Source organism: Neopsephotus bourkii, unplaced genomic scaffold (assembly GCF_033783945.1).
Source record: "Neopsephotus bourkii isolate Nb327-2 ecotype Australia unplaced genomic scaffold, CSIRO-AGI_Nbou_v1 NB_250, whole genome shotgun sequence".
Classification (NCBI taxonomy): Eukaryota; Metazoa; Chordata; class Aves; order Psittaciformes; family Psittacidae; genus Neopsephotus; species Neopsephotus bourkii.
Window position 1 is genome coordinate 1,799,990 of NW_026900760.1, and position 17,947 is coordinate 1,817,936.

The 17,947-nt window shown below is 39.6% G+C and overlaps 1 protein-coding gene across 1 annotated transcript; it reads left to right on the forward strand.

The window, feature by feature from the left end:
- The first annotated feature begins 6,836 nt into the window (after positions 1-6,836).
- Positions 6,837-11,942, forward strand: ZNF281 (zinc finger protein 281). Its single transcript, XM_061346010.1, has one exon. The coding sequence runs from the start codon at positions 7,128-7,130 to the stop codon at positions 9,807-9,809; it is 2,682 nt and encodes an 893-aa protein (XP_061201994.1). The 5' UTR covers positions 6,837-7,127; the 3' UTR covers positions 9,810-11,942.
- Positions 11,943-17,947: the final 6,005 nt, after the last annotated feature.

Genomic DNA, 17,947 nt, shown 5'->3' on the forward strand with positions numbered 1-17,947 from the left:
AATCTGGTATCTTTTGCATTAACACTGATGTGGTATGGCAAGTTTCCTGAGGCTTATAGACTCCAGCACTTGTTTGGATTTAAAACAAGGAGTAACCCCCTAACCTATCCTTGACAAGACAGTTTGTAATCCTTTTAGGATTACAGGAAGACTGCTTGTATGAGTTATGAGTTCTATTTGCAATCTGCATTTTCCACTGCCACAACAGTTTTTAATTTATGAAAAAATAAGCAGAATTTGTTCACTATAGTGCATATGATCTACTATCTCTCATATAGCAAAAAACTTCTTGCAACATGAACTTTGTCAGTGATGGAAAGTTTTAAGTTCATACTAGAGGGACGTTTTAAAATACTACATAAATGTATACAAATTTACAAAATTATATAGAATTTATACATTATAGACTGATTTTATTAGGACTTAATAAGAAAATATTTAATTGATTTTAATACTTCTGTGATTTTTCTATATGGTGTTTATAAGCATATTTTGCTAGTATGGTTTTATTTAATTGACCTTTTGAAGTATTCTAATATGGATTTTAGTAGGTAGGAATTCTTAAAAATCCTTTTTAGCAATGTCAGACAAATGAAAGATCAACAGTTTAAAAATTAACAGGAGAAGGATGAAGTAATTCCCCATATTTGAAAATGTGTATGTTGAAAAAGTGCTGAAATGTGAAATATTAAAAGTGACAGTGTAACATTTTCATCCACACCAAAAACGTTTGTAACTTATAGTTTAATCTTTAATGAAATTAGCTGTCTATAAAAGGAAGCTTTTAGGAAATGTCAAATAGTAACAGATTGAGAGACAAATGCTAAAATCAGGGAAAGAAACTTCTGATGAAAGAACTGTCATGCAGGTTTCTGTTGCCTAAAGCAGAATGAACTTCTGATAAGACTGTCAACTTTCAGTGGTACCACCCAAATTGGAACAGATCCTGACAAACTTGCTCAAGATTAGAACTGTCCATAGACTGATTTATTCAAGATAGCAAGGACAATTCTGTTAAGACCTGCCAAATTTAAACCCTGAGCAATCAGTTCACGCCCTGCACAGAGTGACAAATAGAACTGTAATTAAGCACGCAGCAGTTCTGTTCTTTGCTCTCCAAAAACTCAGGATTCTCACTCAGCCAAAGGCTTTTAAGTTCTTGTTGAAGTCTAGCAAGAGCATGTCTTCCTTTTTAATGAGACTTGAAAAATGACAGGTGTGCTTGTGTGTTCTTTTTTTCTCTACAGATGGGCAGGTTTTCTGTTTGGAAACCTTTACCCTTTTCACTGGATAGATGGCTTTATTCTGTCTCATATGTTACTTAGCATAATGTGGTTACAGTTCCTCTGTTTTTTCATGTGTGCTATTTTAACACAAAGAAAACATACAAATGTGCCTTCCATGCATCTTAATGAAATATTTATTTATTTATTTATTTATAGATAAATAAATAAAATAAAATAAAAATCCCAACATGCAATAAAAAGGTCTGGATAAAATTACTGTCTTGATCACACTACTTAATTCCTAGAAGCCAGAGACCATCCAACCTGCCTGAGATACTGAAGGGTTGAGGCAGCCATTCATGAACGGTACTGCAGGTAAGACCACAGCCCACGGAAGAAACAGAGAATCATAGAATAGTTAGAGTTGGAAAGGACCTTAAGATCATCAAGTTCCAATTCCCCTGCCATGGGCAGGGACACCTCGCTCTAAACCATATCACCCAAGGCCTCGTCCAACCTGCCTTGAACACTGCCAGGGATGGAGTATTCACAACCTCCCTGGGCAATCTATTCCAGTGCCTCACCACCCTAACAGGAAAGAATTTCCTCCTTATATCCAATCTAAACTTCCCCTGTTTAAGTTTTAACCCATTACCCCTTGTCCTACCACTACAGTCCCTAATGAAGAGTCCATCCCCAGCATCCCTATATGCCCCCTTCAGATACTGGAAGGCTGCTATGAGGTCTCCACGCAGCCTTCTCTTCTCCAGGCTGAACAGTCCCAACTTTCTCAGCCGATCTTCATACGGGAGGTGCTCCAGTCACCTGATCATCCTCGTGGCCCTCCTCTGGACTTGTTCCAACAGTTCCATGTCCTTTTTATGTTGAGGACACCAGAACTGTACACAATACTCCAACTGAGGTCTCATGAGAGCAGAATAAAGCGGCAGGATCACCTCCTTTGATCTGCTGGTCACGCTCCTTTTGATGCAGCCCAAAGCTTTAGGTTTTGTAAATAATAAGCTAAAGAAACTGAACTCCCAGTTATGTATGACTGTATTATTTTTAACATTTCAAACCACCTGAGGAACTTTACCTCTTTATTTTCATCTCAGATGGATTACAAATTACCCTATACAGGTGGCTGATGACATGAACACGGTACATGTCATCAATGTGTTGGTGATAGTATTGTGTCCAAAATGACCCCTCATTATCAGTTATGGGTGCCAAGACCTAGTAACCTGTTGCAAGCATTAAGTAAAATCCTTGTTGATCTGATACTACGAGCATAATTTATAGATGTAAAAGGAAAAATATCCCACCACCACACAATGATAAAACAAGAAAAAAACTCTCAGAAGTCTGCAAGAACTAAGAATGTTCACAGCACCTCCTAAATCTAACACTTAAATATTTAAATGTGCTGATATCAAGCTCAAGAAAAGCACAAACTTGGCATGTAATTTAAAACTTAGAATCTTTAACAATTTGTTCCTGGATTTTCTGTGAGATCACCAAATATCCAAACCTCAGTAGCTAACTAGTCTGTTTATGTGGTATTATATGAGATCCACAGACTTCAGAAGAGACTGAGAAGTAATTAAAAACATTATTCATTCACTTATAGGTTAAAAAGAATGCCTTCCAATGTGCTGGAAGGCTTGAATGTGTAATTGTTTTTTCAGTCCAACTATCACAGCAAACAATATTGTTTGGACTGACGGTTTTGGCAAGACTTTTAACTCATGAGAGTACCTGAATAACAAGCAGCATGTGCTTTTACTCCTCTTCTGGGAGCAGCCTGACAAAGGGAATTTTTAATTTTATTTTCCTTGATTTTAACAATATCTGATTATTCTTTGCCTCCTTCTATATAGCATCCACTCCAACCTCTTTCCAAATCCCTAAAATTCTGGGAACATGAAGTGGAGATAGGAGGAAATAAATGTGTATAGTTTAGACTTCCTCCTTTTTTTATGCATGTATAAAGTCAGCCCTGATCAGATTAATAAAAAAAGCTTACATTATTTATTTGTACACTATTTACACTGATGTTGTTAGTATAAAAGTTAAATGCTGTCACTGACAGCTTTCATTACCAACAAAATCACTGTTTAAAAGCTTTGTACTAAGGGATTTTGTTACAATGAGTTTTTGCAGAACATTCAGTAACAAAATATCCGTGATGCTGCTTACATTACTGTATGTTGAATAATTTCATTAATCAGCTGCCAGGTACCTGTACTTGATGAAATTATGATGTGCCCATATTACTTCCTGTAACTTCAATATTTACTTTTTAGATAAAGCTAATATTACTTCAGAGTACTTCAGAGAAAGTTTCTGATCTTTTTTTTTTCCTCACAGTCTAAGCGGAGATTTCAGGTGATACTGTGAAAGGACTCAGAATGGCCACTAACACTGTATTTAGAGAGAGAACTGTGATTTCCTTTGATGATAGTTTTGCATGTGAGTAATTCACTTATCTGCATTGCCAAGCCTCTGGATTCTGGTTCTTCCCTTTACAAATAAGCAGCACAATATATTTGTGGTATATTTCATAGGAAGGCACACTGAAAAATGTAGCTGTCTGTTCTTTGAATCTATTCTACCTTATTGTTGAGGTCATTGATGTAATCTGTAAATAACTTAAAAGGAAGTACAAAGGAAAATACTTTCTGTCTGAAAGTGATGGGGCTTTTTTCTCTCTCTCTTCAAATGGCCAATTTAAATATTAATATTACAAGACTGGATGTGATGAATCTGAGTTACAGAAGCATTTTCTGAAGAAAAAACTTGATCTTCTATATTTATTTCCATTTACTCTTCTGTTCTTCTCTATTCTAGTAATCTGCCTGTTCTTTTCGGGATTCTGCCTGCAGATTGCAAGAATCGGTAACACGTTGCACTGTTACCCTAGATTCTGGGAACTCATCCTTCTATAAGGTAAAATCATTCAGAGAAACTCACTGAAGTGTTCTGTTCATTTTTAGCTTGTTTTGTCTGACAGTAGACTAGCTTCAAGCAAGCTGATGAAAGGACTTTAATAAATCATATATACTATTTGCTTTATCTTTTTTCCTGTCTTCATACACCTCTTACTTTCTTCCTAATTAAATTTCTAAAATAATTAAGTGGAATGTATATATGCAGGAATGTATTTTTAGTGTAAAATTTGGTAATATATATTTTCTTAATTTAAGTTAAATCAGTCAGAAGTAGAGCTGTTTGCTCCTCCTCAGCTTGTATCAGCACCTTTGTGTTTGCTTTTTTTTTCTTGTGGTTTTGTTCATTAGACCATTCAAATAGAAAAAATTATTTTTTCTAATTAATGCTTTAGATCCTTTGGTGGTAAGTTTTTAATTGCCAAACACCTGAATACCACAAACACTGTAGGTGATGCGCTCCCACGTTATCATATAAATGTTCAAGGTACAGCTTATAATGTTGAAAAATAGAAAAATAAATTGACCTTGATGAAGTGTGTCTTCTTTTGTCTGTTCCCAGGAAAGTTTATTTCAGGTATTTCTACTGCTGAAATGATTAGAGTTAACAGCTTTTTCCCTCCATTTTATTTTACAGGGTCTCTTCATCTTCCTGATATATGGGGTGTACAACACAGAGGTAAGTCTGCTTGGAGTATCTCAAGGCTGACAGAGTGAATGAGAGAAATGACAGGTTTCTTATCTTGATAACTGAGGGACAAAGTTGGCTTTCCATATGAGTGTCCTACTGCCCTTCATGCTTGGACTAGCTTATATGCATCCCAGTTTACCATTAAACACAGACACTCTCAATAAAGGGACAGACTCATTTCTCATAGGCATTGACTAATATTTTACTGCTGCTTTAAGTTTTTCGAATTTCAGGTCTGCCTTTTAACACTTAGCTAAACCTGACAGTCCAATACTTTCATCATTTAATCTACATTTTAAAATGAACTGTGAGTTTACATGCTAATTAAGCTCTTTCAGTTATAATGGGAACAAATTTTACTTACGTCATAATTTTGCTGGGTATAAAAAACCAGCATGAAATTCCTTCTTTTTTTTTTCCTCATCAATTAGATATTTTTAAGATATTAAGATCTGACCCAAGGCTTTGCACTGGTTTGGTCTATGGGGAAAGTACTTGATCTTTGCAGGTTGAACTGTTGAAAGGGGAAATAATTTTGACAGATAAAGCATTAAAAAAAAGGAAATAAAATGAATTTATGCACCTTGTTAAGTTACCTCTGCTATGTTAATGATAAAAATTAGTGTTAATATGTTCAATTCCAAGATTTTAAGCTAAGGTACCTTTGCAGTTTACATTTTAACAGAAATTGGAATTCAGTAGTAAAACCCCATAGAAATTGAAAAGATTTTCAAAGTCAGCAATTAGAATTGAAGCAGAATTCTATTCAGATGTTCTTAGCTCTCAAGGGAGCATACCCTGTTAGAAAATTACTTTAACCAAAAAAAATGCTGTTTCAAAATAATGAACCTTAGATTTTGTTTGTGATGACTATTATTTCTGTATATGCAGCTAAACCCCTAAGTATCATCAGTAGTGTGGGGTTTGTTGAAATAGTGGACTGTAAGATAAAATTAAAGAATCATAGAATGGTCAGGGTTGCAAAGGACCTTAAGATCATCTAGTTCCAACCCCCTGCTGTGGGCAGGGATGGCTCACACAAGCCCATGTTGCCCAAGGCTCCATGCACCCTGGCTTTGAACACTGCCAGTGATGGAGCAGGGATGCATCCTGTACTTGAGGACCAAGGTGGGAAGCAGTGCTGGCGCACCAGCTTGCCGGTGTGCTCTTACTGTGCCAGTGCTGCGTTCTTGGCTGGCACAAGGTTGAGTTGTCTGGACAGACTGGCCAGCCTTACATTTAAACTTGCAGCACCGGTGCGCAAGCTGTGTGTGAAGCACTGTGAACCCACTGACAAACCACACTGAAGTATTTTGTTTATTGGCAGTACCTCACTTGTGATAGTAGCTTTGTAGACTCTGTGGCATTATATGCAACGAATGGCATTGTTTTGAGATGAAAGTAGCAACGGCCATATTATGATCTTTGCTAAAAGCCTCAGCATCCCTGCATTTGCATCATTTCAGAGCGCCCATCACACAGGCGCTGCTCACGTCGGATGCTTTGCACGTACTCGGGCTGGGCGATGACATTAGCGTAGGCGAAGCTGCACCTGTGACTAAGAATACCAGTCGAGCCTGTCCCGCGGCGGGAAAGCCGGCGTGTGCCCGGTCCCGTTAGCCCCGCGAGCAGCGCCGGGGGCCGGTACCGCGATGTACCGGTTAGCGAGTACCGCACGTGGAAGACGCCGCGGTCTTTGATGGCAGGAAGAATGTCGCTTGCGCTATTTTTAGACCTGCGGCGGCACGCCTAAGGCCTCCCCCTGCAACCTCGTTGTGGCGCTGCCCGGTGGAGCCGAGCCTCCGGGTGGTCGCGACCGACACCACGGGGCAAAGGGGACGGCGGGGAGCACCCTACCCATGCGAGCGCGGCGGCAACGGGCGGGAGCGATCCAGTCGCGCCTGCGCGGTGCTGGCCCGCTGGCTGCCCGTGCGGCCGGGCCATACCCAGCGTGCCGCGCGGCGCGCATGTGCAGTGCCGGGCGCAGAGGCTGCTAATTCCATTGTGGAGCGGACGCGGCGTTATTTTTAACTGGAGGCGGCGGCGGGAGCCGTAAGTGCAGCCCGGGCCGGGGGCCGCCCGTCGGCGCGGGTGGGGGTGGTGGCGATGCGCCCGGGCGGCGGCTGTAGGGCCGCAGCGGGAGCCAGACATTGAAGCGGGCGCCCGCCAGCGAGGCAGCGAGCGGTGTCCGGCGGCCGGGCGAGCGGCGGGTCCCGCAGCCCCTCTGGGCCGCGCCTCCTCTCCGGCCCGCCTTCCCGGGGGATGAAACTCGGCAGTGGTTTCCTTGGCGGCGGCGGCAGCAGCAGCAGCAACAGCAGCAGCAACAAGAGGGCGGCGGCTATGGAGCCCACCTTTACCCCCAGCATGGTTATGTTCAACCACCGCCTGCCCCCGGTCACCAGCTTCACCCGGGCGGCCGCGCCCCCCCCGGCGGCCCAGCACCCCCCGCAGTGCGTGATATCTCCGGCCTCCGCTGCCGCTTCCTCCACGGCGGCGGCCGAGCCACCGGCGCCTCCTCCCCCTCAGGACATGACTTTCAAGAAGGAGCCGACGGGGGCTTTCCCCTCCGTGCCCTCCTCCTCGCAGAGGAGCCCCTGGGGCTTTCTGCAGTCCCTAGTGAGCATCAAGCAAGAGAAGCCCAGCGAGCAGGAGGAGGAGGAGCAGCATCCGCAGCACCACCACCACTATGGGGGGCTCTTCGGGGGAGTGGGGGAGGAGAGGTCCCCCGGCCTAGGGAGCAGCACCAGCACCAGCGGCGGCGGCAGCAGTGAAGGAACCGGCCAGAGTGTGATTCAGGACCTCAGCCTTCTTCATCACCTGCACCAGCATCCCCACCGAGACCTGTTACTGAGTGGCAGAGGCGAGGGCGCCCCTGGGAGCTCGGGTGAGCCAAAGCACGATGCCCAGGTCAAGAAGGCAAAGAGGCCAAAGCCAGAAACTCAGGGAATCAAAGCCAAGCGGAAGCCAAGCGCTTCATCCAAACCCCCCCTGGTGGGAGATGCAGAAGGTGCCACTGCGTCCCCCAGTCAGAAACCTCATGTCTGTGAACACTGCAGCGCTGCCTTCAAGAGCTCCTATCACTTGCGCAGACATGTGCTCATTCACACAGGGGAGAGGCCTTTCCAGTGCAGCCAGTGCAGCATGGGTTTCATCCAGAAGTACTTACTGCAAAGGCACGAGAAGATCCACAGTAGGGAGAAGCCTTTTGGGTGTGACCAGTGTAGTATGAAGTTCATCCAGAAGTACCACATGGAAAGACACAAGAGGACGCATAGTGGAGAAAAGCCATACAAATGTGACACTTGTCAGCAGTATTTTTCAAGGACTGATAGACTGTTGAAGCACAGAAGAACATGTGGTGAAGCCATAGGTAAAGCAGGGGCTGGAATGGAGCCCGGATCATCCAATAACATGGGTAGCTTGGCTGCATTGTCTCAGGGAAATACAAGTTCCTCAAGGAGAAAAAGTAAAACAAAAAGTACATCCACTGAAAACAAAGGAAATAAGTGTAGCAGTAAAGTAACTGAATCACAAATTACAAGTAATGTGGCCATGCCAAATTATGCAGTTGATATTCCTGTTGTGTCTTCCAGTGGTGGTCTAGTTGGCACAGGCGTAGAAGAACTTCAGAAGAAGGTGCCAAAATTGGTCTTGAAAAAAGGAAGCAGAAAACAGACAGACAAAAACTACCTTAATTTTGTATCACCACTGCCAGATATTCTGGGGCAAAAACCACTGTCTGGGAAACAGAGTGGCTCTCTTGGCCTAGTAGCCAATACTGGTGTAGAAACTATTGGCCTTCTCCAAAGTACAGGTGGTAAACCAGGTCAAATAAGTAGCAATTATGATGATGCCATGCAGTTTTCAAAGAAAAGAAGATACTTACAAACTGCAAGCAGTAACAGTGCCTTTTCAGTTAATGTCGGACACATGACTTCCCAGCAGTCCGTCATCCAGTCTGCAGGTGTTAGTGTTATGGATAACGAAACTCCATTATCTCTTATTGATTCTGCATCTTTAAATAGCGAAATAAAGTCTTGCCACGACAAGTCATGTATTCCTGATGAAGTCTTACAGAGCCTTTTGGACCAGTACTCTCACAAATCGGAAGGCCAGAAAGAAGATCCTTTCAGTATAACTGAACAGCGTGTGGACTTGCACACCTCAGGAGAACATTCAGAGATGGTTCAGGAAGAAAACTTGAGCCCTAACTCTCAAACAGTTTCAAATGATAAAGCAAGCATGTTGCAAGAATACTCCAAATACCTCCAGCAAGCCTTTGAAAGAACAACCAATAGCACTGGTTTTGCTTTTGGACCCAGTTTCCAGTTTGTTAGTTTGTCTTCAACTCTCCATAACCACACTCTGTTTCAAGACAAACAGATATACACTACGTCACCACTCGAGTGTGGCTTCAGCCAATCTGTTACCTCAGTATTGCCAACTGCGTTGCCAAAACCTCCATTTGGGATGTTGCTGGGATCTCAGCCAGGCTTTTACTTATCCGCTTTGGAGGCTACGCATCAACAGTTGACTCCTTCTCAAGAGCTGGATGATCTCATTGATCCGCAGAAAAACCTAGAGACTTCGTCTAACTACCAGTCAACATCTCAGAAACTGACTGGCCAGAAGGAACAGAAAAACTTAGAATCCTCAGCAAGCTTTCAGATCGCATCTCAGGAGTTACCTAGCCAGATAGATCCTCAAAAGGACATAGAGCCTAGATCAACCTACCAGATCGAGAACTTTGCACAAGCGTTTGGTTCTCAGTTTAAGTCGGGCAGCAGGGTGCCAATGACTTTTATCACTAACTCTAATGGAGAAGTGGACCACAGAGTAAGGACTTCAGTGTCAGATTTCTCAGGGTATACAAATATGATGTCTGATGTAAGTGAGCCATGTAGTACACGAGTAAAAACCCCAACCAGCCAGAGTTACAGGTAAGGTCCCAACTGTGACCAGGCTGTGGGGTCTTCTTAATGTAATTTTGTTTTACTTTTGACAACACTGCCATTGGAATGTTTCTACACAGTCCTATTAAGAATAATGTAACATGCCCTTTCAATGCAACTTTTCATATTTAGTTTATTTTTAGTGTGATTTTTTTAGATCTGTTTATTACGGTTTTTAATCAAAAAATCAATAGATTAAAATAGTGGTTTTGTTCAAGTGACAATGTTTAGCAATCAAATTTACATTATATAGATTGTCAGGGAATAGCCCAAAAGATTAAAATGCAAAAAAAATAACTTTGTTCCTAGGACTAAGGTTTATTCTAATTGCTTTACTCTCAGGAAAGTGTAATGAAACATGGGAATTCTATGCACCAGTAGTGTATTGGAACTTCCAATTTACAGATAGTGACAAATATATATCAGCTTTTTTGAGGAAGGGATCTATGACATTTCAAATTGCTGTCTTTTATGTCTGGGCTGATACGAATTTTGCTACCTAAATCTTGTTGATTTTAAAGTACCCTTGTTCTTCCAGGTGATGCTCATTCCAGGCAGGTGGAGCAAATATTCTTGGGTCTGTATGAAGAGCCCAGAATGGTAGCTTTAATATAAACAATAATGTCCCCAGAACTCCTGTGTAAGACTGTAATTCCAGAAAGAGATTCTGTTGACACAAACCACGAGAGCAAAACATGTGTGTCTGGTTCAGGTCTTTAGAACCCCAACTTGAAACTACAGTCATAATCCAGTTAGGCTTTTGGGACACATTATTTATTATACATGGTTCAAAAATGTTGGTCTCCTGCGCTTCCCCTTTTCTGTGTCCTTTTAGTGTATAAGGTTCCCTCTCTCGTGCTTCCAGGTCCTCTGGACTTAATCCTGGGGTCTGTTCTGCTTCTTAATTTACACCTTCCACTTCTTCCCTACTCACTTTCTCAAATTAATAGCTAGCATCTAAAAAGATTTACATTCCAGAACGTGCTTATCTTATTATGTACTTCCTGATGTCTTATGGCATCAGATGATGAACAATAAACACCCACATGTTTTAAAATGTCAAGGTTTCCAAATACAATAAGAAATAATCTACTCCCAATTGTACATACTAAGGCCCCCATCCTGCATCAGGATCAGCTAACACTGACCCCTCTGCCCAGCAGTCTACCAGTGGTGTCTCTGGAGCTCTTTACAGTAGGGGTGTAGGGGTTTGCAGCAGTTCATCATTGCAGGCTCTTAGGGCCTAAGGCTGCAGTTCCATCAAAGGCTTCTGGTGATGACATCAACTACAAAAGTAGAACTTGAGTGGCCTGTTAATATCAACAGAACTTTTCTTTGGAATTATTGCCTTACTTTATGTATATTTTGTGGTACATTATTTATTATATGTGAATCCTGATAAATGCCTGTGGAGCCACGGAAACCTGCTAGAAATACTGGTGGCCATTCAAAGCTGCTGAAAGGCAGTGGCACTGTTCTAAACCACTTTTTGCAAATGTATTTTTTGATCAGTTTTTTAATGTAATTTTGGTGATGTTTATGCTGATGGTTTTTTATGTACTCTTGGTGATGTTTCAGTCTTACGTACTTTCCTGGTGTCAGGAAATTACCAGTGGTTGTTTGCAGTCTTATTGTGTAATCAGCCTATTACAGGCTTCCATGTATAATAAAGTTATTAACATTGTGCAAGTGTAAAACACTTCTGTTATGAAAGTGGTGTATTATTAAATGAATTGTTACAAAAATCCTGGGTAATTTTTCCTGTTGTCCCTCACCACTAAAAATTGAAACCTGAGCCTACTTGTAACTTCTTTTACTAGGTTAACTATCTTTTTTTTTCTTCTTACTAATCTAGAGTTTGTTCTCATAGAAACTGTGTAACTCCATTAACCTTTTCTTTATACTTGATTATGTATTTCACCCTATTCCAGTTTAAATAAGCAAACAACAACTGTTACCTAACCCGAAACCCAGCCTGTTATCAGGGATGGAAGAGTCCGTAACCTTTTCATTTGTTTTACAGAGGTTATAATTTACATTCTTTATATTGTGTGTAGTAGAAGTTGCATATGTATTGTTCTGGCTGTTTGCTTTAACTTAATAAAACCCATTATTTAGAAAATCATGAAGGTATCACTTCTATTATCCAGTCACACTTTTGAGAATCTATGAAGAAAATATTATGACATTAAATTTTGAGAAGGAATAATATAACTTACTGGCATATTTTCAGCTAGTTTTCTTCTTTCAGTTTCTTTTTGGATATTTTGAATGCACTGTTTTAGAAATCGGAACTCAAGCTCATACCTTCAACTTCCAAGGCAAAACCTAACAGATTGCCTTAGTGTTCCTATAGGCTCATATTTTCAAATCTTTGTCTTCTTAAATATGGCCTTGGTTAAAAACAGATAAATTGCATATTGTTAACTTCAAAGACATTTTGTGATTACTGGAAATCCAGAATGACACTTAGAAAGTCCAATTTTGTTTAAAGTAAAGATTTTAGAAAGTCCTCTGTCTGTTTGTTTTTATTGTGTTGCTCTCCTTCTGCATTGTAAGGAAAGCCTAGTAAAAATATTACAGCAAAATACCTTAAAGCATTTTAAGTCATCTGAAGGTAGTTTATGAATTTCCTTCATCTGTATTTCTCTTCAAACTTGCATGTGGATCGAAATGTAGCAGTGCTGAAAGTCTCAAAATGGGTGAAAAGTATTGAAAAACAAGAAGATAGCAGATTCAATAAAGGCAATAACATGGACCAGAGAAGAATTGTTGGCATGCTGAAAAGCAAATAAGGATGAAAACTTTCCAAAGTAAATCTGAAACATGCTAAAAGTTTAATATTTGTAACATTCCTAAGAATCACTTAAGAAAATCTGAGGGGGAAATTACTGGATTTTTCAACGTACTTTTTTACAGCATAGTGGTTGTTCAGAAATGTTTCTAGTTAGAACTTTTCCTAATTTAATATGGAGTTCAAATTTATTTTTCTTCACATAACAAAGGTTAAGGATATAGTAAAGTGCATAGAAATCAGTGTATGGCTTTGCCTTCTGGATGTTAGAAAGAACACCATAGTAGTAGTAAGACTATAGACTAAAGCTTTAGGGGTGTGCCAGTGAGAGAAGGAAAAACGAAAGCAAAATGGCCCTTGAGATTTTATTTTACCACTGTAGTTCCTGGTTTAGTTTTTTGTTGTTTTTAAAGGATGAAAGAGGAATGATAAGCTTTTTCCTACCACTAACAGGAGTGTAAAACATTTACATGTATGATGATAGAAAATGGTTCACAAACGGTTATGTCTCGAATTGTAGTAGCTTACATGACAGTTTTTGATTTGGACAAGTGCACTTTGGTACCCTGAATTGTGAATGAGTCTGTATGCCCCAAGCCACTAAAAGTGCATGTCTCACCTGCCTGCAGATGATCTAGAACAGCTTGCTAAAACTTCTGGTAGTTCCTGAATTATTTAAATTTGACAGAGTTTTGGGTAGTGGGTGCAATTTTAAGAGTAAGAAATTCGTGAAATGAAAGGGAGTTGAAAAAAAAGTGAAAATATAGTGGTGCAAAGGGAGATCACAGTTTCAGGTTATGAACTACTGATGAAGAAGAGCTGCCTGATGCCTCATGGAGACCTTGAGAACATACTGGAATAGTTCAATGTATTCCATTAGTGGTTTTTTTGTTGTGTCAGCTGTACGTCTTCTCTCCTCCCCTGGTCCCCAGTATTATATCATGAAGACTCTTTGTTTGATGCTTCTGCTTTTTTCCCCACCAATTACAAATCAGTGTTGTTCATGTGAAGTTGCAGTTGTGACTGTGAAAATGTTTGTTACGCCTGAAAAGATACGTGTGCAAATTTGTAAGTTACTACCTCGCAGTTTTCTATTGTATATGTTGAAGGTCACTTTAAAATGGAAGATACTGATTTTAGCACTGCTGACTACCAGCTTCAAACATTTGTGCTGGAATTTTCCAGGCTTTGTCAGTCTTTCTGTGGGAAACTTCTGCAAAATTGCTCACGTATTTCCTAAAATAAGATTAAGGAAGAAAACTCTCTTGTTCCACTGGTGTTTTTGTCCCATGCTTCTTTATAAACAAATAGGAATCACCCCCCACCCCAAGCTAGTACTTCATACTGGGTTGGTGGGTGTCCCCTGTTGAATCACTGGTCCTGAAAACCTGATAAAAATCAATTAAGAGTTTTTTAAAATGATTTTGCAGTCAGAGATTTGAAAGTTTGGTGGCTGTATCTCCAGAGATGATCCCTCCAGGATAATGGATCAAGCTATTACAGTTGTTTAGTATGTTAGTCTAAGTGGCAGTTACTTCTAATGTGTCCTGCCTATATTTTTTTGTACAAACACTTAAGAAAGTAAGGTTTAATGTGCACAGAATTTGGAACACAGGATGTATGCCCTGTTTACCAAATGAACAGCTATGATACACTTTGTTATCCATGTTGTTAGAGACCTATTTATTGCATTTTCCTTTTCACTTGCAGTTAAAGCCCAGATTTATTTCAGCATTGTTTGTTTTCTCACAGGTGGTAATGTGTGGCTACATTACAAAAGAATTTGTATTTTTTCATATTCTTGCACTGATATTCTAATTTATGGGTTTTATAGATCCTGACACTAAGGATTTACCAGTTTCATTTTCACACCTATGACCTGGAAGGATAGGTACTGGAATTTGATCTCTTTGACAGTGACTGTAGTTGAGTTCCTTGGTGTAAGACCCATACTGTGCCAAACTGTGTCTCTGTGGAGAGAAGTTGGGGAATAATTACCAGCTTAGTAAATGTATAATTGCTGATTTTCTAGAATGAAGTAGAAAACTGTGGGGCAGAGTCATGGGGCAATTTAATTCTTTAAGGTGACATTCAGGAGCCTCAATCACTAGTTGTCTTTTTTTGTGTTCATCTCGTGTAAATCTGGCACCTGCAACAAGTGAAACGAGGTTCTACCAGTAGCAGCCTCATTAAACACAGTCCTGCTTCATTCTCTCGAGTGCTGTCGTCCTATTCGATGTGGATGCAAAGAGCAAGGCAGTGTTGCTTGGAAAAAATACTGTGTCATCACGTAATCAGTCTGTCACAATGTATGTACAAGATTAAGGATTAAAAGGAAGTTTTAGTTCTGGCTTTTTTTTTTTACTTACAATTCTTGATTCATAATCTTTATAGTAATGTAAGCTTTTGTATATATCATACTACTGTATTTTCATACTGATATTTGTCAATACTTTGTTTTTATTAAATTCCAGTGAATTTGGTAATTTTAAACCCAAGGCTGTCCTAAGTAATGGTATGATGCTGTGTTAGAAAGCTGCTTCTGTACTTGGGGACTTGATCTGAAATGTGATAAAATGTTATCTAGCCAGACTTGAAGAATTAATTGAGCTAATTTAAGAATATATTTCTTTGATTATTTTAGTATACCGTATCTTATCTTAAAATGTATTTTAAATAGTATCTTATTTAGTGCTACAAATATCAAAACATTCTGTGCATAAGTGCGCCATATAATGATGGTTATGCAGGATCCACAGCAAGCATCAGATATTCTGTAGCAGCACGTGTGCCACCTTCAATGCTAAAACCTGCTTCATCTAGACCTATGTTATTGTCATTTGAAATATTCCTGTATTCTTGTTCAGTAGGAACCTTAACTTTGTGCTATGGGCAAAAGAGATTTCATTTTGATTTTTCTCAAAGTCCAAAAGACTTTTTAACCCTACAGTTTTTCCTTAGAGTGGATTTCTCTGTCTGCTTGTACTCTGTTCCCAGTGGGTAGAAGGTTACAGTGTTGATTAGGACTGGATGTGTGCAAGTGCTGGCTTATGGCCAGAAATTATACTGATGATTGTAAGGATGGTTCAGTCTGCTCAAAGATTCTTTTTTTCTGGAGGGGGAGAAAAATCTCACAGGTGGGCGGTCTTTTGGATGTTCTGAGATACGTGGGAATAAAACCAGACTGAGACCTGTTTTAAAGAGCAGAATTTACAAATCCATGTACAACTCTGTGAGCGATGAGGTTTAGAATTGCTTTAATTTGCCTTCGTGTAATGAGGAAATATATAGATGTGTAATAAAACATTTTGCACGTTTTGCTGAGGTGCTTTAAATATGCCTATGAATCTTCTTATCTCTTAGACAAAATGAATCTCTAGAATGAAAAACATGTTATCTTAGGAAGTGCTTGGTAATACTGGAAAATGAGACTAGTAAGGATTAGCTTATGCAGCTGAAGAGTGCATTTGTATTGTTAGTTTACGGCTTGGAATTTGGTCAGGGTGGTGACAACACATTTAGTCAACCACACGATCTTGGTAGGAGGAACATGGCCTTCCTGTGGCAACTGAGCTGTGGTCATTGATTTGGAATTGTGAGACAGTGCAGCAAGCTCCATTTCTTGGAACACCTAGGATTTGTTGTTTGGGTTTTTTTAAGACCTTTGAAGCCATTTCCAAATATTGATTCACTTTGTGACAATGAAATGCAGGTATCTGTGCCAGAATTCTGCTATCTTGGGTGTGATCAGCTTTAGTCCAGAGAGTTATTCAGCAGTGGTCAACGCAGATGTGTTGCTAAAGATATTCCACTATTTAGTTTAACAAATTTGTCAACCTTAGAAAGGTCAAATTATATCATGAAGCAGTTGATGTCCTTGGTCCATCAAACCTATAATCAAACATACACACTTAGTGATCTTAGTGTAGCGTTTAAGTCTGTAGGAAAGGTGTAGGTGATTTAAAAGTTTTCCTCACCATTTCTAATATTTTTTTTCCAGGTTTACTTATATAATAGTCATTTAATTATTATGACACATAATAGTCTGGGGAGATGAGGGTTAAACCAGTTACTCATCTTGAGATGTTGGAACTTGGATTTTTTAAGAGGTATTTGTGTAGGTACAGTAAAATTATGTATTTCTCTTGGGAGTTTAGAGAGGCACTTTAGAGTAAAAGTGTCATATTTTGTTTTACATTGTTCTGGAAATTGTACTTCACACGTGTTATCTTGAGGGTGGATGGCGAATGGAGTAAGACTTCTGGTAGCTAAAATCATCATATTTTAATATTTTAACACTGTTTTCTGGTTCTTGCATGTTTTGTTCTTACAATGAAGCTAAATTAAAACCTCTGAGAAAGAGGTCCCTCTAATACAGAATAATGAAGTCTTTAAATGAGTACAGTTATAGGTCATCATGAATAGGAATGCAGTGACCTTTGTCTTGACAATGAAGCTGACACAAGCTTCTCAAAGAGCTGTTCTTTTATTTTATTATTTCTCCGCCAGAAAGGACACAAATAAAACAGAGGAACCCCTTTCCCCCATCAGTGAACAAAATCAAAAGATTAGAAAATGTATTGTAAATTGTCTGTTTGCAAAACCTAGAAATAACATTGAGTTCTTTCTCAACACAGATATTGTTGCAGGAATGATGTGTGGCAAGGAGTTGGGAAACCCTTCTGGTTTCTGAAGATACTCTGTAATTGTCTATTTTAATTTTTGGATCTACTGCAAAGAAGTATTAAAAAGTATCAGTGGCTTATAATATTGAATCTAGAAAAATCACAAATCCTCGTGTCATTAATTTTCTACTTCTGTGTGTATCTGCAGGTTTGTAATAGAATGTGTTGAAATAACAAGAAGGCTCAAAATTCTTGGTGGCCTGCATAAAGAAGCCAAGCATTTTGCAGAAAATACATAAATGTGGCTGTTCCTAATGGGGAAACCCCGTTGCTTTGTCCAGCTTTAGCAGAGATGTTTGAATTGCAGTGCTCAGCATTTTTCTTTGACCATAGAGAATCATCTGTCATTCTTAAATAATGTCAGTACCTACTAGTTTAGGACTTTCTCAAGGTTTCAGCAATGTCAATCTGAATTGTGCTGTCTCTTGTAGAGAAGAGACCTGTAGCACAGAAAATGCTAGTGTGTGCAGTGAAAGTAATGAATGGAGATTTGTTCTTTTTTGTAAGAAGTCATATCTATAGAACTGGATCATCTGTATGGTCAGATGGTGACTTGTTAATTTTTTTTTTAATTCTGTAAAGGAATAAAAAGTTGTTGGACTTTTTATTATTTTTATTTTTTTTTTAGTGAAGGATGTGACTACACATTCT

What these genes read in the sequence shown, in the direction of transcription:
- ZNF281 (XM_061346010.1), top strand. Translation starts at nt 7,128, where the DNA reads ATGAAACTCGGCAGTGGTTTCCTTGGCGGCGGCGGCAGCAGCAGCAGC.